A 21,925-nucleotide genomic window follows, 5' to 3' on the forward strand; every position below is an offset into this window, starting at 1 on the left:
CACAGCTGTAACAGAAAGAATGTAATGCATCAATGCCTTTGTCGATGCTTATTACACTGCAGTGCAAAAAAAGAACAAGAGTTAATACGGTTACAGAAAATGTTGATTAGGCACGTTGTTAGCGTTCTGCAAAGGCTAAGTTTTCTGGTCAGTATCAGCTTCACTAAAAATGCAGATCACATCTCAGCTTCCATCTTTCCTCATCAGGATGACACCCACACAAACTGCTAGCTGTGCCTCTTCTTTGTTGCAAAGGCCTTAGCCAGGAGCAGAATATACTTTCATGGCAGATATGATGCTCATTAGAGGTTGCTTGCACAACTTCACTGGGCAAGCTGCTTAGCAATTCTAACTGTTCGAAATGGTCAACCGACAATCATCTGATCTAAATGGTCACTATTTTGGTAGAAACATGGGAATGGGTTGCAATTTTTTGCAGTAAGAAAGCTCTAGAAATGTAGTGTCTAAAGAAAAAAGCCTGTGCCCCTCCTCTGCTCTCTCCATTCCACTTTATCCCACCTCCTTGCTAAGCCCCATTCCAAGATGAGTTGCTCCCATATAGGGCACTGGAAGACCTGCTTCCTGCCTCCCTAAATTGCTTTCAAGAAGGCTTCGACCTCCACAGCCCGTTCATGGAGCCTTAAAGACAGTGGTAGAAAGAGACGAAAAGCTTTGCAGGAACCCCTCATCTTGATGCTTCTTTCGAGCAGCCTCGCGCACGCCAATGCATGGAGCGAACACCAACCGTGGTCCGGTGTCCGTTGCCGGTGGCGGTCTCAGGTCGCCGTCCCAGAAGGTGGTGGACCAGGGCGGGTGCCCTGTGCGCCAGCTGCAGCCTGTGGCAGAGCAGCCGGAGCCCCTGGGCGTCCAGGCGGCCCGTCCGGTTCGTGTCGCAGGCGTCGAACACCTCCCGGAGCTGGGCCACCCCGGCGTCCTGTTCCTCCTCCATCCTGCAAGGCGGGAATTGAGCGGCGATTGTGAAGGTGCCCAGAAATCCGCCAGCCTTATCCTGCACTCGTTTAGAATGGCTGATTTATATACTTTCACCGCATAAACAGGGCAGTAGGTGGACGCTTCTAAAAATCAGCTGCATGGTTTAAAACACGAATAGGTGTACCAAACTTTTTTTTCGGTTAGAGGCGCACGCAAACAAATACACCGGCGCCAGCTAAATCATATGAATTTAAATTATACCGCAGTAGCCATTGAGCTTCACTGTGGACTTCAAAAACTTTGGCCCACTTTTCCAGCATTATATACAATCTTTGGCACCAATACGAATAATTGAGGTGCTTCAGTTTATTTAAATTAATATACAATTAATTGAGGTACTGCTGTTTAATTTAATTAATATTTCATGTAATTGTTACTATGCCTTGAAATGATCGAAGTAATTAGATGTTCTGACAATTATAAAAAGTAATTAAATTTAACTTTAAAATTAATTTTTATTTTCCTGTGAAAAGCTTCAAAATAATTCATTATGCTAAATATTGTTAGAAGGTACTTAAATTAATTACAGTAGAATCTCGATGATACGAATTCCAAGGGAGCACGCAAAATATTCGTTACATCCCGAATTACATTAAATGAACTGCCCTAAAACCACCGCATCGAGACGAACGAATGCCTCGAAGGGTGCTTCTCTGCACGCATACTTATTGTGCGGTGAAGCCGAGCCTTTCTCCTTGCAGGAAGCAAGAGGGAAAAAAAAAATTGGGAGTTCAACGCTGCTGAACCGAATATTGAGCGAAAGCAATAGCTGCGGGTGACCGAGCATTCTTCTAATTCTTCTTCCTTTTCCCCAGCCCAAACATAAAGCCCCGCTTTAACCAAGCCATATGAATGTGCCTTAGTGGCCTAGAGGGGTAACGAAATGCCAAGGTCGTGGCAGGCTGATCCCATGTGAAAAAGCGTCCCATGTGAAACGAGAGACCCAAGTTGGCAGCTCCTGCCTGCCCACATATAAAGCCCCTCTTTAACCAAGCCGCATGAACGTGCATGATTGGGCTCTAGGAGTAACGTGAATGCCAGGGTCCTGGCAGGCTGATTCTGACATAACCGTCCCATGTGAAACGAGAGACCCAAGTTGGCAGCTCCTGCCAACTTAGTGGTCACCGCCGGGCCACGCTGACGGCTCAAACTGCGAGCAGTATTTCTTTCGCAATAAAATTGGACGGCCTAGCTCCGCAAAGCCACCCAGGCAAAATTCAAGAATGAAGCTACAGTCGGATACAAGTCATGTCTGCAGTAAGCGTCGCACGCAATTCCTTCGCGGTTAAAGCGGCTCCGGTTAAAGCATCAGACCAGATTACCCACCAGCTCAGGAATTGACATCTTAAGTACAGTCAAATTTCAGAAATCTTGTTTAGTGTTAGGCGGAGTCACATACACGCCGCGTACATGGTCCACAATTAGCAACTGCTGTTTTCTTCTTAAGTTGTATCCTACTAGTGCTTCTGCATCCAAACATTACAATACATAGCTAAAAAAATGACACGATGATATTCACGCGGAATACATCCGTGAGCGTTACTTTTATGACATGCTGCATGCATGCTACGACCTGTGAAAAGAAATGACAAAGGCATTTTTGCACGTTTATGAATAATTTATTTTTCGGTGGCAATTTTCATTTCGGATACCTAGACAATGTGGAATGTCCGGCAGACGTCAAAATTTAAGGTTTCGAGCTCAACGAGGCCATCATATACCCCTATGACCAGAGAAGTGCATACTCCGTTGTCACATATTGCATGCTTGTGATTTTTCCAGACAGCGAAGCTTCAAACGGGGACGTGGAATATATAGCCCGGGTGAATCCGATTAACGTCTCACCCTTCCATACGTAAGCAGGAGGAAGGAGCTGCCAGTTTGGCCCCCTCCATGTCATCTCGACCATTCCACCAGGTCTCGTGACGTCACACAACCCGCCGACAAATCGCAATTTCGGCGACTTCCATAAGCGAAAGAGAAATGAGTGCCGGCGCGCCATTATGCCAACGACCAATCAGATCTAGGCCGGCCATGTTACATGTCATGCTGGTGATTTTCGAGGCTGCGACGCTTCAAACGGTCGACGACGCCACCGGACAGTTATAGTTCGAAAGAATACAATTAACACGGTCAAACCCAAACATGAATCCCGCGTGAAGCCTCTGCCGAGCTCAGGGAAGAAAAAAAGACAAAAAAATCAAGCGTCAGAGCGGAGAAGATTGAAACTCAGGAATTCCTCGTGCGAAGCAAGAAGTAGTCTATCAACGTTGGAAAGCAAGTACGTAGCCTTGTAGTTATCATCGCAGCCGATCACACCGCGTGTTTCACTGCCTCTCTCTCGCGCTGTGCCTTTCACATGCCATCGTCTACATAAATTTCCACTCGCGCGCACGATCCAAGCACATCACTATCACACTGCCCGTTAAAGACGACAGTCAGATTCGCAAATTGACTTCGCTCATCCCCGAAATAGACGTTGACCATCCCGAATATTAGGTCGGAAAATCTATACATGTGAATGGACAGTCGAGGTTTGGACTCATTCGTAAGATACTACGTTAGTTTGTGGAGTCAAACCGTCCATTTTTTTTTTTATTTTTTTTTTTTTTATTTTTCGCTACTAAAGGGCAATAACGCGATCTCACGTTTAAAAAAAAAAAACGAGAAAAAATTAAATTTGATGATATTAGGAAAATATCGTACGATAGCTTAACGCGAGTTTAAGCGACATGTTCACAGACGATGTAGTATGACATTGTTTATTTGTTACTATTCATCTTGTCTTCTTACCCTATTATACTTCTGTCTTCTGTGGTTGCGCGCATGACGCCACTATTCTGTCACTGTGTTTGTATACTCACGGTGACACGTTAGTGTTGCACGCTGCATCGACGCCGTAGCATCACTGCACGTTGACCAAAAACTTGCAGGCCGCTTAATCTTCGTCTTATGAATAAAACGCGATAGCATCTTTCCTTCTTTTCCTCTTTTAGTGTACTCCGCTGCAGTACTCATGCATACACACAAACTTATGGAATTATGGAAGATGACCAATGACGATGAGACGATTTTAATGAATACCGGCGGGCCTAGCGCGAGCGCTCCTGCCCGCGCCACTGCCCGCTTCTTCTTCCTCGTCCGTCACGGTATTTTACAGGAACCTACTCCCCAAGCCTGGCTTTATTGGAATCCTCCCCTGGTTTGTCGCAGCAGTGCACGACGTCCGGGAGCTAGTTGGTACGGCATAGTGGATTACTGATTGTTGACTTCATTTTTACTATACTGAATCATTATTTCTGACAGACGCCGCAAGGTTTTCTGCTGCACAAGCTTCACACTTCAGCGTTAGAAAGTTTGGCGCGGTTTCACGTAAACGATACGAAACCTGAACCTGAAAGCTGAACGAAGGACGACAGGCAACATACTGCAAACGCTCGCCAACTGATGTAACACACTGTAAGATGCACGCTACATCGCACAAAACTCTACAGACTCCTCGAGCTGTACTACTGTGCTTATCTGGGTGACATGCGTAACTATACGGCTGCTTCTTTTCTACGCTGATTTTACACCATCGTGTTCAATTTCCATAACACGTAAATTTGTTTGCAGATTATTCGTTATTGTCGCTCATAGTGAAAAGTAATTCTTTAAAACATACCTCGCCTCAAATGATTCCATTCGTGCATCTAAACAGTTTGCAGGCGTGTCATGCACGGAGAAAGGAGCTCTCTGGCGCTCTATTGCGCCATTTAGCAACAGTTAAGGAAAATGGCCTTCGATAGTTTAGAAAAAGTGCGAAAGATTTCCACTAACTAACTTGCTAGAAATAAGAGTACGAGCAGTAATTCGTCGATCAACGAGTCAAGTGAGGGTGGTGAAGTAAACCATGACCTCAGCGAGACTTGCCAAAACGTATGCAAGCGAGGCTCTCACAGATGAGTTTATTAATATCAAATGCACCAACTAGCGCTTTCGAACATGATGAAATCTCTTCACGGCATGAGTAGCAGAGTGACTGAGACCCACTAGCCGTCGCTTTACGAGGCTTCTGACATCATGTGCATGCCCACAAGCAGATCCCGCTGACTGGTTCCCTTTGCAAGTAGCCATTATCAACGTTTGGGCGACACGAAATCAGTATGTGTGTGAAAATGCAAGCGAAGATTATTACTCTCGCTCGATAAGGCCCTTTCGCCAAACTCGCGCGGTATCGAAGCGCTATACCGCCACCATTTCAAGCAAGATACGCATTCTAGGCTCACCGCGCACGAACAGCAAAGTCGTCTCACGCCAATGGGTGCTGTCAAGACAGGCACAGGCGACGTGGCATTGGATGGGAGCTGCCGCAGCCGGAGCAGGATGGAGCAGGAGAGAGGATATACAGGACAGACGCCACTATTACATGCGCACAAAACGTAGAGGCAGCGAAGTCGCTTTGCTTGAACACTGCCCTTATTAAGGCAACAGGTGTGTTTTTGCTTTTCGCGTTCCGTCTTTACCGAAGTGCAGACGCCGCGGCTAGGTTCGGTTAGACGACCTCACGTGCACTAGCAGATCACCGCGGCCATGAAACAGCCATCGTGGGTTGAGCCGATGCATACATAGCGGGGCCGATAAATAAGACGACGCACTCTGTAGTGGTGACAGCATATATTTGCCTGGTGACATAACTAGCACGTTATGCCCCTGATAAGAATGATAAGCCATCAGGTAGACAGAAGCAAGTATATAGTAAAGGCTGCACAGTCATCAGTTCTCCCTCCAGGACAACAGCCCCCGTGCAAGAAGCGAAGGTTCGAAACGGAGAGCATGACCGAAGCAATGTCCCGGAGGCCGCCACGGATCTGGGTTGCCACTGTGCCTTCGACGTCTTCCACTCGCGCACCAAGCCAGAGCGCGCGAGATCGCGCTGCGCCATTACATGGGAGGTAATGGCCGAGCCCGCGAGAGCCGCCGGACACAATGCTTCATCACCGCAGCACCAGGCCATGCGGTAGTACGCATAGAACGCGCTCCACAAAGAGGTGCCTGGGACGACTGCTGCGCGACCTCAAGCGAGAACCGCATTTTCCAGCGTACAAGCAGCGCCGAACTTATCTGGAGCCATTCCGAAGAACGCACCGCTCAATATAGTTTTCTCATGAAAAACCTGAACCAAAAACGTTTGGCACCAAATAGTTGAAATATGTCATAAGACGTGTGTCCTTAAAGGTTTCACGCAACCATCCCCTGCATATACCAAGTTCTGAGCACCGCACATCCCGTACGCAAGGTAGACACCACGCCACTATGGGCCATACCACCTGGCACGCCTGACCTTTGGGCGGGGTCGTAAAGGCCCTAAGACCAAGTGTAGCCATTGTGGTATAGGGACAATGCTCGATATAGGCAAAAGTAAAAACAAAGTGATTTTTTTTTTTCACGTAAAACCAACAGCGCCCGTTCGATACGTATTGATCGGTGTTGCAGTTTCGTGTACCTGCTTTGTAAGAAAATATTGTGAATAACTGCGGGGAGGAAGAAACGCGGGAAACATCGGCATCAAACGTATGCGCAGAATTAATGACCTATACATATGTGCCCTTAATTACCTGCAAGCACACCTCCATCCCTCGTAGCGAGATCGACTGAGTCAGTTAGACAGACGCAATCAAAGTGCGATGGGCAGCGCACAGCGACACACTCGACACCGAGCGGAGCTCACTGCAGCGAATATGATGCGTGACGCCGTCACAAGACACGCAGGGTGCAGACTGAGAGTGACAGAAGGGAGCCTCACCAGTGTATCGTGGGCAAAAACCAGTTAATACGCCATAGACGTACACCGTATGCATATACTGCTGGATGAACGAAGCCTGGGACAACTGCATCTAAACCAGAGTTCGTAAAAAAAATGCATAGGTTTTTAACCCTGGTCACTGTGCTTCGTCGCCTAAAATGAAGAACCTGTTTGTAACTGCTTTTAATGACCTAAAGCACGCCCTCACATCAGATCCTGTTCTTGGCCACTTCAGTGATAGCGCTCCAACTATCCTGCACACCGATGCCAGTGGTCACGGTCTTGGCGCTGTACTTCTGCAGCGTGATGCAACATCGCGTGAGAAAGTGATTGCCTTTGCCAGTCGGACTCTGACTCCAGCTGAGAAAAACTACACCATTACCGAGCAGGAGTGTCTTGCCGTCGTCTGGGCTGTCCAAAAATTTCGCCCTTACCTATACGGTCGGCACTTCACAGTTGTGACCGACCACCATGCTCTTTGCTGGTTGTCTTCACTCAAAAATTTGACAGGCCGACTTGGCCGCTGGATTCTACGCCTGCAAGAATACCATTTCGACGTCACTTATAAATCTGGTCACCAACAGCAAGACGCCGACGCTCTCTCTCGCTGTCCCCTTTCGGAATCAACTTGCTGTTTTTCTTCCCAATGCATTTCCACCTCTGACCAGAGCCGACCATCTCTTTGCCCGACGTATATCACAACCGTTTGTTTTGACGACTCTGAGAACAAGCACGCTCTCCGCTCACAGCAATTAACCGATGCCTACTGCCGTCCTATCATCGACCGCCTTATCGGCGCTTCGGACAGGCCCTATGCTAGGCTTCGCCGACAGCTTCGCAATTTTAAGCTCGAAGATGGCATCCTACTCCATTACGTGTATTGCCCTGATGGAACTCGCTGGATCCCAGTCGTGCCGCGTGTGCTTCGCCCACGTATACTGGCGGCTCTGCACGATGACGCTACTGCAGGTCACCTTGGTTTTTTACAAAACCTACGACTTCGTGAGAAAACGATTCCTTTGGCCTGGCTTATCTTCCACCGTTGCCAAATACGTCGCATCCTGCCCTCTGTGCCAACGTCGCAAACGGCTGACTTCTTTGCCCGCTGGCCTTCTACAACCTCTTCCTTGTCCCGCCACGCCATTCGACGTAGTCGGCATCGACTTATATGGTCCCCTACCTCTCTCCGATGGGGGTAACCATTGGATTATAACAGCTGTCGACCACCTCACACGCTACGTTGAGAGAGCATCTGTACCGACTGGTTCCACTGAAGAAGTAGCAAATTTCTTTTTGCGATCAATTGTATTGCGTCATGGCGCTCCTCGGGTGCTCCTAAGTGACCGCGGTACAGCCTTCTTATCGAAAGTCGTTGCCGAAGTTCTTCACGCGTCATCCACCTTTCATAAGACAACCTCAAGCTACCATCCCCAGACTAACGGTCTGACTGAGCGATTTCATCGCACCTTGTCAGACATGATATCCATGTACATCACACCAGATCATCGAAATTGGGACACTATTCTACCATTCGTCACATTCGCCTATAACACAGCAGTACAACGGACTACCGGTTATTCTCCATTTTTCCTCGTTTATGGCCGTCCTCCCACTACAATTCTCGACGCTTCCTTCTTCTCTACGCCCGACTACTCCACATCAGTACCTACCCATTTTTTATCTCGTGAGGCCAGATGCCGTCATCTTGCCCGCCTCAACACGGCAGCGTGCCAGGAAAACCGCAAGACTCGCTATGATTCTACACATCGAGTGGTCTCTTTTCATCCTGGCGACGAAGTACTGCTTTATACACCATTGCGCACCCCTGGCCTTAGTGACAAATTCCACCACCGCTACGTAGGTCCCTATGAGGTCATAAGCCAAACTTCCCCAGTGAACTACAAAGTGACGCCTGTTGATCCCCCAGCTGATCGACGCCACCGTGGAACTGAAATTGTTCATGTGTCTCGCTTGAAACCGTTTGTCCACCGCGATGCATCGCTTAGTTAGGAGCGGCCAGGCTGGCCGCTTCCGACCCCCGGGCAGGTTGTGTGAGCCTTCCGTGGATGTTCTTTAATTTGTTCATTCCATGATCTTCAACTTTCATTTGTACATACCATCATCATCGTCCCGTGGCGCCGGCTCCGGCACGAGCCTGGGTTTTTGGTCATCGGATAAAAACGCTAGACAAGGCATCGCTGGCCTTGCCGTCACGACCTTGCCGTCTCAACCTAGCCTTCTTTCACAATATGTAAATTTTCGGATTCTGCTCGTCGAAACTATTTCAACGTTATACGACTTGACGTCGTAGTGCAAAGTTCAATATTTATTCACAATATTTATTCGCAATATTTATTCACAATATTTATTCACAATATTTATTCACAATATTTATTCACAATATTTATTCACAATATTTATTCACCACCACGACGGAACTCGCACGGCAGCTACCGTGAAAAGTGAGACCATGGAGAGAAAAGGGGTTATAACGCGAGCAGAAGAATGCGGAGGACACCTTGAGGGCCGTTTCTTAAAAAGGCGTGCATGTTAACTCTCACCTCTGAAGGCGACATTTCGAAAGAATTTCACTTCACAGCGTCACTGCAGCCCTTGGAAAGTCTGTGCCCACCTCCGGCTGTGTGACTTTGCACGAAAAAAAAAAAAAAAAAAAGCATGCCTGCGCACAACCACTTGTTGCCAGAGCAACGCTGACATAAGTTCGTGTTACACAATCGCAACCGTCCTCTGACGTTTTTTTCTTTAGACCAATACAACAGCTACAGGGGTCAAGTGGATGCAGCTAGCACAGAACCGGGTTAATTGGAGAAATATGGGAGAGGCCTTCGCCCTGCAGTGGATATAATCAGGCTGATGATGATGATGATGATGATTAACAGCTATTAGATACCATCCCCACCACTGCAGAAAAAAAAAGATTTTGCTGTACAAACTGAACGTTCCATCTTCAGCTGCGGCTACCTGCATTAATCAAATCCGCCAAGTCACCGGGACGGGCGCATCGTACGATTTGCATGGCTAGAGAATTCGTTCCACCTGCGCTGCTGCAAGCGAGGCAGAACCCGCCGCAATGCCCCAGTGACCACGACATTCGGTTACCGAACCCAAATTATCGCGTTCGATAAACTGTCCGGAGGTCCCCCGGACAGTTTATACTTCGGGACCTCCTTCTGTAATACTGATAATCCTTGTACATGTACCTCACAGTGAAAATAAAGAAGAAGAAGAAGAAGAAGATGATGATGATGATGATGATGGTGGTGGTGCATAAAGCGGCGCAACCCCTGCCCCCCCCCCCCCCCCCCCCCTCGCTTGGAAGCGAAACGCAAAGAGCGTAAGTGTACTGAGATTTAGGTGCACGTTAGAAAGCACGAGGCAATCAAAATTAATCCGAAGGCCTTCATTGAGAGAGAATCAATCAGGCAGCTGATAATTATGTAATCAATCAACAACTTTCCAGAGTAACGGCTTCAGAGCAGCAAGAATCAGAATTAATTTGAAGGCTTTCATTGCGACAGAATCAATCAACCAATCGATAATTACGTAATCAATGAAAAAAACTTTCCAGAGTACCAGCATCAGAGCAACAAGAAGAGAAAAGAGAAATACTAGCCCCGATTTCGAGCAGATCCTCCAAGTACAACAGGTTCCGTGAAGCACGCCAAGTCGCCATCAGCAGCAGAAGCAAATGACTCTCCTATTTCATCTCGCCCATCTAGCCCTGTGCCAATTGTGGGTCCACCTCACCCACCGCAAACTTCCCAGTCACATCCTCCTATCTTACTTTCTGCCGCCCCCATGCTACGCTTGCCTTCCGCTCCGTTACAGAGCGGAACTACCGGTTACCTTGCCACGGCATTAAATGCCCTGTACGTGCGCATTTCTTCTTCATTTCGACCAAACTGCAGTTAACACGCCTTTGTTCCATGACGCACGCCAGTGCTTGATTATTAAAGAGGTCTGCGAGAACAAATCTGGTATATTTCTCGCCTTTCCCATTTTGCGCAGTTCCTTTTTTTTTTTTACGTTTTTATCCTCAAACAAAACACTTGTTTTCAGTCACTTCCCATTTTCGTCCTGCATTGCGCAAGTACCTGTATGCGCGTGCTTTTCAAGGCGGCGACTACACAGTGCTTGCTAAAATTTCGCTGAGATGCACTTCGGCATGCGGGCGGGCGCGTGGCGTGTCTGCGTGCACGTGCATGCGTGTTATTATTATTATTATTATTATTAATAGCATGCGTTCCTGTGCAACGCTGCCCGTGCTTACACCATACACTTCAGTGTTTTTAAGCGCCCAAGCCAAGCCGCGAAGGCCGCGTACCGTTTAGCGAGAAGGGCCATCAGGGGAAATGGGGTTCGTTAGGTAAACGGATAAATCACGCACGACACGGCAGACGCCCAAGGTTTGCCCAGCCTTTTTCGGGCAGAACGAAAGACCACCGAGGTAGAAGACGGCGGGTGGAACCGGTACGCTACCCGCACTTGGAAAGACAAACCCCGAAGGATAACTAAAAAGAAAGGAAGCGGGGCTCCGGCGAACAAAACAAAGAAGAAAGCAGAAGGGAAACAGGGAATAAAAAAAAAAGGGGGGGGGGGGGGCGAAGTAGAGGGCGGAACACGCCGAATGGAAGTCAGCGGCAACAGCGCTGATGACGACCCATGGCGCACTGCATTGAATATCAAAGTGTTCATGCTTTAAGTACGAACAAATGGGTCACCCGTACAAAAGCAGAAAAGGAAAGCACAGCTAGTGCCCCTCTTGGCAATCATCACCGTCGTTGTCATTATTATTACTATCACCATAATCTTCGGCACCGGAGAAGCCCTTCGTAGAAGAAACGCCTACGCAGACGATCTCGTCGTCTGCTCCGCGCACTAAGCGCACACAAGAAGAAAAAGGCCAGTTCTGGAGACAGCCCACAATGGGGCACCACCCGAAGCGCTGCGCATTCGTATTTAAACCACCTACGCCGCTAAGAGGACGAAGAAATGAAGGTAAAAAAAAAAAAAAAAAAAAAGGATTAACATGGCCGCCCGTATAAAGACAGGAGGGCGATTCAGGCGGTCTTACCGGCCTTAGTTCATCCTTTTTTTTTTTTTTTCTGTTTTCTGCAGTCAAGGGTCGCCTTCTGCTTCCGTCCGGGGCGTTGCTGGAGCGGTTGCTCAACCTAGTTTCTATTTTTCGGCGTACGCCAGCGAGCACATCTTTCGTCACACTTGCCCATCTCCTATTTGTACAACGCCGTCTCCAGACTTTTCGGCTGCAAAGGCGCTGGGTGTGACCGAGCTGCGCAGGCGTGCAAAGGTTCATGACACGGGACTTCGACTCTGCGCAAAGGTTCAAGAACCGTAAGTTCGACACGCGGAGCTTTGCTTCAAGGAACGACAAGCAGAAGAAAAAGAAGTAAACACAAAAAGAAGTAAACAAAGGCGTCGAGTTGAGCCCGCGCGGTTCAGTGTTTATGGCGCCCAAGCAGGGGCCGTGAAATCACCGCAACACGTCCGTCTGCTGTAAGTGCCACGCGCCCACATTGACTCAAGAGAAAAAGCAGACGAAGATAATGAAGAAAGAGAAAATAAAAGCGGCAGAAGTCAATCGCTCCGGAGCCTTATAGGATCACCGGATAAGATTTCTAGCTACTCTATGAGGCATGCGCTTATAGCCTCATCAATAAGCCTGTATATATAACGTTGACTACAGGTGCCAACATTCAAATTATTGTATTTGAATATGCACATCCCCCAAGTGTAAGGCGGGAGTTCATTCGGCCACTGGTAGCGGTCTGGGCCCGAACGGTGGTGGGTTGTTGTTGTTGTTGTTTTTGTTGTTCTTGTTCTCCACTAATTTGATGGCACATACCCACACAGGGGGATCGGCCAAGAATTGGGGTGCAGAGATTTGCTTTTAAGCTGTATAATCACATCGCAAAAAAAAAAAAAAAAAAAGAAAAAAAGAAAAGAAGATATTTAGAGAATAGAGAAGGAAAGTAAAATATGAAAAACCAAAATAAAACTGAGAATTCATAGCGCACGCAGTAGGTGAACACTGATATTTGTGTTTACAGGTTTAAAAAATTCAAAGCATATTAGCAAGAGAGGCCGTTTTGATTCTATTAAAAGGTTTTTAATGCCGTTAAAAACAGACCTGTGGATGTACTCACTTGAAGTTTAAGACTAGCGCTTAAGACGAGGACACAAAAAAGGAACACACAGGACTAGTACTTGTCTTAAACTTCAAATGGATTCCAACCAACTAGCCCTGCTTTCTGCTTTGGCTGTACCCAAGCATGATGGCACCGAACGATAATAAGATCCGGCTGCTCAAATTAGGTCCCAGCTGTTGCAGCGGCTACTCCAAATACCGTTTTCTCATCACGATAAAACGGCGGCAAAGCAGCAAGCTCTTAGATTACTGGTCCGTAAAAGCACTTCGTCTTCCTCTTTTTCATCCATCTCTCCGCATAACGTCGTCACTGCGTAACTTCTTTACAGTACATACCAAAATGCAGTAAAAATAAAAGTTCACCTCCTGCTTGAAGCCTTCAATCTACATCAGTACACACCAGTATACAATACACGATCTCTTGCCCTGGCGTCTACCCTTTTGCCGCACCTCACACCGTAAACAGTCTTTATCCTATAACAAAGGAAGTTACATTAACACATTCGCAGCAAGTAATATATGCATAAAAGACACCATGGAATTAATGAATTATCGGTCATATGTATTTTCGAGTTCATTAAGGCATCATTGAACATAGGTTTGGTGTATTTTAATGCATGTTGTTTTATTATGTGCCTTTCTTTTGCTGTGTAAGCGATGACAGTTATATTATTCTTGTCTTTTTTTTTTTCCTTTTTGATGAGGATATTATGTTTCTCTTAAGCCTGATGTTCGCGAACACACTGCTGTCGATGTGTACTTGAGGCACTGGCTGCTGCTTTAAGCTGTATCAGGCAGCTTTTTACTCAATGTATGTGAGAGAGATAAACTTTCAATATCATTCTGATTTTTTTACAAAGATAGAACGTGTGTCCCGCACACAAGCAATAAAGCGAGGAGACGCAACGTGGCGCTTACTGTCGAATTCGAGAAGGGCGTCGGCAAAAGACGTAGAGGTTCATATCAGGCAACAGTGTGTACCCCTGCCCCGTGCGCGACCTTTTCCACCGCGTGCCCGTTGCCAGTATTGAGCGCATATATAAGATGCAGCTGCACGCTACGCCTGTGTGACAGATTCTTCAGCAGATGCCACACAGCGAGAAACATTGCTAACCGTTTATAAACAAACGCCGAGGAAAACAAAAACAGTTTAGTGGCCTGCGTCCTGCCAGAGCCTCTGCCGACTCACTATAATGCCACGTGGTCTCACACACAGCGCCGACCAACAAGCGCAAGGCATGTCTCCTGCCACAGCCCCTTCCTATCCGGCTACGAAATTCCGATTCGTCGAGAGGTTGATGACACCAAGGTCGCGCGACCTGGTCGAACTCTGACTGGTCGGGAGGGAGGGTCGCGTCACGAGGTCACGTGACCTCTCTCGACCAATCGGAGATTTTCATGACACACGCAAGACAACATCTGCAGTTTCTCGGAATGTTGACTCTAATGCTATATCATTAAAAAAAAATAAAAAGACTACGTATATTTACGTACCTTTTCTGTATATAATAGCCACAGATATAGTATAGCCAAAGATGTGCTTTCAAAGTACTTGAACCTATTACATTACATATACCTTTATGTAATGAGAGCGAGCTGGGTTTTTCTTTTCTTCTATATTTATTATTTTTGAAGAGGCATGGAGGACCATATCTCATTGGAACTTCTTGCCGCAAGCAGTTTCCTGTAAATCTACGCCGCTCTTTCAAAAAGCTTGTGAATCGCTACAATTTAAGATTTAAAAAAAAAAAATGAGGCAGTTGCGGTGGCAGAAATGCTGTTATCGTCGCACTTCGCCTATGCTGAGACACCACCACTAACATGTCCTGGGTCCTTGGTGCGACGGATCGTCTGCTGCGCGAGCTACCAAGGCCTTACTAACTTTTCTGAAGGACACAGGGTTGATTAATACCCTTTAAAACTCATCTGTGTGTGATTATGTGCGTGTGAAAGTTAACATTTCTTAAGGACACAGGGTTGATCAATACCCTTTAAAACTCATGTGTGTGTGATTATGTGCGTGTGAAAGTGTGCGACACCGATTCTCTTTTTTTCTCATTTATTTCCCCTTCCCCTCCCACACTCTGTCACCCTCATCCCACAACCCTCATCAGGAGTAGCATGCTAGGCTTACCACCAGGTAGACATCTGTTGCCATTAAAATCTCTCTCTCTCTCTCTCTCTCTCTCTCTCTCTCTCTCTCTCTCTCTCTCTCTCTCTCTCTCGATCTCTCTCTCTCTCTCTCTCTCTCTCTCTCTCTCTACCACTAACTGCCACCAAGCGTAGGCCAACATTATAATATGCTTCATTCTAAAAGATGACCAACCAGTAGTACACCTTCATTCTTTCGCTATACTTTCCGACTTCTGCAGCGAACATTCTGAAGATTTTACGAGCGGAAATAACATTAAAATACTCATTCCCGAGAACTACGCCTTGGCTTCCTTCGTATTTTCCGAACGCCGTTCGTTCGTCAGAGGAGAAGAATTGGAGACACACCCTCATAACTCAATCGCGTGTTATTACACACATCGCATGTACTGGCTCATTCCACTCCGGTTATTATATGGCGCTCTGATACAGAGCGCGACGATCGACGTAGGATCGAATCCCGGCAGCCGCGGCCGCTTTCCGGTAATGGCTAAATGCAAAAATGTTTTACAGCCACGGGCGCTCAATAAAAGCGCACTAGGCGCGCCCCTATTGACCGGCCGTGTTACAGCTTTGCGCAAGGCATGTCAGTGCCGGCTAAAGAACCCTGAACGGTACAAATTAATCGGCATCACTCCACTATGTCACCTCTCAAAACCCGAGCGCCGCTTTGGGACATTAAACCCCACCAGAGTGTAACAAAAACCAACGTAAAAAAAAAAAAAAAACGGAACGTGTGAGCTGTGAAAAAAATTACAAGGGTTCAACGCTGCTGAACCAAATATTGAGCGAAAGCATTAGCTGCGCGTGACCGACCGTTCTTCTCCTCATTTTCTGCTTCCCCGGCCCACATATAAAGACCTGCTTTAACCAACCGATATGAACGTGTCTTAATGGCCTATAGGGGTAACGTGAATGCCAGGGTCCTAGCAGGCTAAATCTGACATAACCGTCCCATGTGAAACGAGAGACCCAAGTTGGCAGCTCCTGCCAGTCCACGTGGGGTGTGACGTCACAACGTCACGTGCTTTCGCAATAAAATAAGGGCGAGGATAGAACGACTGCGCAAGAAAACTATAGACTGGTCACTGACAGATATTTTCTGCCAGCAACGCGAACTACTCTCCCGTAATAATGTCGGATATCTACAGGACGGAGGAAATGCAGTTGAGAAATTGAACTCAGCCTCGTCGACGATAAAATCTTAGAGCGCCGGAGTCCGCCAGGTTGCCAGCTTAAACCGAGCAACCCTCAAGATGCATCACTCTGCACAACGATCCTGCTTCAGAAAGTTGCCGAACTTTTTCGGTTCATTTTCCTTCCTGCTATCAACTTGTACACACTGCTACCTCAATCCAAAACTGCGAACGGGGTCAGGTAAATGCGCACTCCTAACTTCGCGGAAGTGGAGCCCCGTAGCTAATTGCGGAACGCTATACGCAGCAGCGCAGAGACACTCCAAAACTGTCTCTCAAGTTGGGGCTCGAGCGAGCGCTTCGTGCAAGCGAGCGAAAGCGCGCCCTAACGTCTTCCAGATCAAAGGGAGGTGGAGCGGGTTGCACGGGGAAAATTCCACCCTTCGGGGCAACGAAAGAGCAAAACCTTGGATCGCCGCCGCTATCTCGGAGTCAGGGCCAATTAGCCGCAAAATCTATAACCGCTCTCGCAGCGCGAGCCATGGCGGAAGGCTCGCGGGTACGCTTCCGGAATACTGACCAATTATCCGGCAATGCGAGCGTGCAAAGCCACCCAGGCTAGCATCTCTTCCTTTTCTTTTTCTTTTTTTTTTTTTTCTGCAGGCAGTGGAGACCGAGATCCTTCGTCCACAGTGCAGCGAAGAAGAGAGAGGTCGGGCGCGGATGCATCTCTGTTCCAGCCGTTAGTGTCTGAACCAAGCCTAACAGCCTTACAACGTTGAAAAAGAATATTTAGACGTCAGTCATCCAGTCAGAAGAAAGACCGCAACGCATACTCAATGGCCCCGTACCACACGTTCCGCTGAGAATTTTATAACAGTGTATAGTGTGCACATATGCACATATGCCATCTAGCAATAACTGCCCATCAACTGGCCAATAAAAATTGGGATAATACTTCCGAACTTCCTGTACGTACCTCGCTGCTACTATATAGTTCCCATGCAGCCGTCTGTGCCTGCGCATAAATACGGCCCCCGAATGGCGCAGACCTAAGGAATCATTTCGTGACAGAAAATCACGGGTGGAGGTATGCTAAACCTATGAGAGTCAAACAGCGATAAAGTTTAACTTCTTCCCAGATAAGTTTTGTTACAACGCGACAGCGTTTAGGACCCCGTCCTGGAGGAAATCCGTCACCCGGAGTTGTCGGTATACGTTTGTAATGCATATGCATATGCGGTGAGTCCAACTGCGCGCACACAGCAGAGACAGCCTTCAAACTTTTAAGCTTCGCTCCCGTTTCTATCCCCGCAATGGAACAAGCATCAGACAAAAAAAAAAAAAAAAAAATTAAGCACCATACGGCCGAGGGAAGAAGATCCTGCCCAGAAAGGCCGGAGCTTCCGTTCTTGCCTCTTGCGATGTACTATATAGGCTTCTCAGGCGAATGAACACAAAGAATTATGCTTAAAAAACATCCTTGTTCTCTTCATGGAATTTAGCCCCGTCGTTGAAATCGTAAAGCTAGCTGTTCCCCTCTCGCAATCAAACAGCGATGCATTGTTTTTGCGTGTGACAAAATGAAGCTAAGCGCATGCTGACCTTTAACTTGGCTGCAGAAGATTAATGCTGAATGGGAAGCGAAATGCTATGACACCACTCGAGACAACACAAACCACCGGCATATACAGGCACAATATTGGCAATGTACCGGCCCGATGTTGGGTCGGACATTGCCGAGCCGACATCGTACCAATATTGGACCAATATGACGCGCAAAGAAAGGCTGCTTCAGAATTTGGTACGAAATCACGTGCGTATTTTCTCTTGCAACCTTTCTTCTTTTTCTTTTTTTTTTTTCAATTTCTGTTACGGCGACGACTTTTCGTCCGAACGAGCTGAGTAGGGGACCAACCTGGAAGACTATATTTTTTTTAACTAATAAAGTTGATTCCATTCATCCATAGGCATCGCATGGAAAAGTCTGCGTGACGCAATAAAAAGCCTTAAATCTACGAGACGATGTTAGCGCCGGCAAATGGTTATAACAGGGTGCAGAGGGCCTCGTTTGATCTATACGTCCTGCACTTATCCCCTGTGAAATTCGAGGTAGTTTAGATTACACGAGAGATAACGCTTGCTCCTATCTATGTAATTGAAGTCACCCTCAGCAATCGCCACTGCAACTTCTCTTCTCACTATAACTCTTTCAGTCGTGCGTGTCGACAGTAAACAACACAGAAGAAACAAACGAAAACATGCGCAAGACGAACCGACGCCATGAAAAGTCAAATTGTCTGCCTTCTCGCGTCACTGCCGCAGCGGTTTACACAGAGCACTGCGACAAAACCCGCCAAGTCCCGTAGACTACACGTTGCGTCCGAAGATCATAAAAAATCATAACCTACCGTTTTTGTTCAAAGTTGCAAAAGCAACGTTCAGATGATATACAAGCATGGAATAAGGTATAAGCCTGATAGGCAATGTATGTATACATACTGCAGCAGATGTGGTAAAAAGGCTAGAACAGAAAATTCAAATTGCTCATAGTCGCGTGCAAAGAAAAAAAGAAGAAGAGGCACACAAGAGAGACAGCAGTATTTGTAAATATAAAAATTAAAAAAAAAAGCTCCCTATCCGTGTTTGGTTCTTGTAAGCGTCAAAGAGCGGCGAATCGGCGCGCGTATTTTTACGCGATTGCACTTCACATATACGCATTTGTTTTCTTTTTTTGCCGTTATTTTTTAATGCCATAAGTATAGTCCTGAGAATGCGGACTGCACAGAGTGCCAACATATAACAGACCAAATGTGTTTTAACTTCGCTAGGTTTGTATAACATTCTTGAAAACTACGAGAATATCTTGGTAACAACACTTGGTAACAAAGAAAGGGACAAGGTTGAAGTCGAGGAACTAAATCTGTACTCCTCAAATTAGCACGGCAAGAAAGAGCGCACGGAAACTGCGGTTTACACGTTCACTGCGATGCGTCTACATTTTTTTTTTCTTGAATCTCACATGACTCAATCTCACATGACTTGAATCCCACATCCAGTGTGTAACGCGAATGTTTGAAAGTTATCAATGGTGTGAGAGCGAAAATGTTTTTTCACCTGTCAATTGTCCCTTTTTTTTTATTTTATTTTTTTCTTCCGCAAAATCTGACAAGTTGGAGGAGAATATGGGCTTTCGAAAGGTGGTTTACAGTAATGACAGTTACCCTGCACGTCTGAAACCAGGGTTGACGACGAAAGAGCACAGCGATGCTTACGGTATTCCTCTTCCAAGCCCGCGCCTAAACCTAAACCAGACCTAATTAAACGTACGTTCGCAGTACGTATAAGCTGTTTCCCGAGTTTAGCGTGTGTGCCTCCTCCGGACGTCAAAATATCGTTTCCATGCCCCGCCGGAGTGGTGCAGTGGTAAGATGCCCGACTACTGTGCCGGAGTACCCGGATTCGAACCCAACCACGGCGGTTGCGTTTCGATGGAAGCGAAACGGAGAGGGGTCCGTGTGATGTGCGATGTCAGCGCACGTTAAAGATCCCCAAGTGGTGGAAATTACTCCGTAGCCCTCCACTACGGCTCCTCTTCCTCCCTTTCCTTACGGCGTGGTTCAGGTGTCCACAGAAACAAGTGTGACAGATACTGCGCATTTCCTTTCCTGTAAACCAATAATAATAATAATAATAATAATAATAATAATAATAATAATAATAATAATAATAATAATAATAATAATAATAATAATAATAATAATAATAATAATAATAACATAGTGACCCGCTTCAAAGTGAAACCCCTCGCTTCACAGTAAATTCGGCGTTGTTATTGGGTTTATCCGTGCGTTCACTGGACATACAGCGGACATATAACTTTCACTTCATCTCATCTCGCGTAATAACAAAACGTAAGAGCCATTCATGCGCTTTATTCTGCGGGTTCGATGAAGATTTTACTGCTCTTAAACCTGCGTCGCCGTTTGCATACGCTGGACTAAATGTGCGGATGTGGCAACCAGCATAACGTCCCGCAAGATGCTTGTATTTCGAGCACGGCAGTGTGTTCGCACTGTACTAAACCTCCAAAATATGGCTGACGCTACTTCGTAGCGCCAATTAACTCGACCTCTTTAGGCATTACTCGCTACGCCGATCCGCCGCAACTCCGGTTTTCTGTGACACCACTTTAAACTATAACATCTGTAACTGTAATGGGAATGGCTTATAAGCTTCCTATGTTATAAAAACCTGGTTTAAAAGTTTTTTGTTTTTGTTTTTTTCTGCGCTCGAACCGTGTAATTCAAGCTATCGACGAAAACCAATGGGGTGAGATTTTTACTATAGTTGTGAAGTATTTGTAGAATATTCTAGGACTTTTTTTTTTTTACTCGTTGATAGGAATGGTCTAAGCTTCCGGTATGTAGTAAAATTTTGCTTCAGAAATGCGTCAAGCACTCAGAACTAATAATTAAGATTGCCACAAAAACCTAACGAGTGCGATGTTTTTTACAATAACGAATAACGAAATTACAAGCATCCCGAAGGTGGATCCACGAATATATGTTGATTGTCATGCTGTATTTTTGCAATGCGTGAAAAAAGTTACGTTCAAGAATTCAATCCTAGAATGTGTCCAAATATTTTATTTTTCATTCTCAGGCGCTAATAATAGCCACGAACCAACTAGTCCGACAACGGACACTGGTACTCCTCTAGAAGTGGCTGTCAGATCCTGCCACTAGGTGATTCTGAACAGCTGAACTACAGCACTAAAAAAAAAAAAAAAAATCTAGAACGTCACAAAAGTTGGGACAAATACACCAGTACCAGTAGCAGCTCAAAGAATGGTGAGGAACTCCCACGCATAAGGGCCAGCAGCACGGCCGTCCAGGGTCAATGACCGCCGGACAACGGTGGCTGTCCGAAACCAAAGGGGGCGGGGACGAGAGGGGAAGGGAGGCTGCCAACAAAAGAACGTACCTGGCTGATCGTTGACACAGGGGGCTTTTGGCCATTCTCTGTGCCCGTTTCTTTCTTTTTTTCTTTTCGCGTACGCATATCCCCCCCTCCTCTCTTAGCGTAGCAGCATATCGGCAACCAACTCATGCGACTCTCGCTTCGCAAAGTGCACGGCGCACACGTTGTCATGGTTGCACGCCTTCGATCATTAGCCGATCCCAGCGGCAGCTACACGCATCGCTGAGAACCATATTCGGTTGGTGCCGGCGTCAGAGCGAAGTCTCCGATGCTGAGCCATTCGAAGAGACGTTCTTGGAACCAGCAGTCGAGCGCCTACTGAGCCACCGCGGCGGGACGGTGGCCAAGGAAGAGTGTATGCATAAACACAAAAGGAATTCAGGACGACAACCTTAAGTAATGCCGAAAGTTGGGAGAGTTGGTTAACATTCATGATGGAAAAAAGCGCGAAAATGTACTTCCGTGTCTTCCTTCCGTCCTTCGTGTACTTTTTCGCGCTTTTTTTCCACCATGAACGACAACCTTACGTGGTCGGAGCAACCGATAGTCATCTCGAGTGATAAGCAGAGGAAGTCTGCTAGAAAAACACAGCCACAGTTATCGCATATCAGGGATAACTGGGGGCTACAGCGAAACAAGCATTGATCCCACAATTCACTCAAATATACTATTCACGTGAAGAAAAAAAAA

General features: G+C 46.7%; 1 protein-coding gene across 3 annotated transcripts in view; it reads right to left on the reverse strand.

The window, feature by feature from the left end:
• Positions 1-21,925, reverse strand: part of LOC146175642 (ninein-like protein) — a 547,135-nt gene that overhangs the window by 455,838 nt on the left and 69,372 nt on the right. For all 3 annotated transcript variants that reach the window (XM_084582042.1, XM_084582041.1, XM_084582040.1), the window contains exon 2: positions 746-950. In XM_084582042.1, the coding sequence (XP_084438168.1) occupies positions 746-949 (204 nt within the window). In that variant the 5' untranslated portion in view covers position 950. The remainder of the gene's footprint in view (positions 1-745; positions 951-21,925) is intronic.

The sequence above is a fragment of the Amblyomma maculatum genome, chromosome 10, assembly GCF_055883805.1.
Source record: "Amblyomma maculatum isolate TAMU_Amacu chromosome 10, ASM5588380v1, whole genome shotgun sequence".
In the NCBI taxonomy this organism is placed as follows: domain Eukaryota; kingdom Metazoa; phylum Arthropoda; class Arachnida; order Ixodida; family Ixodidae; genus Amblyomma; species Amblyomma maculatum.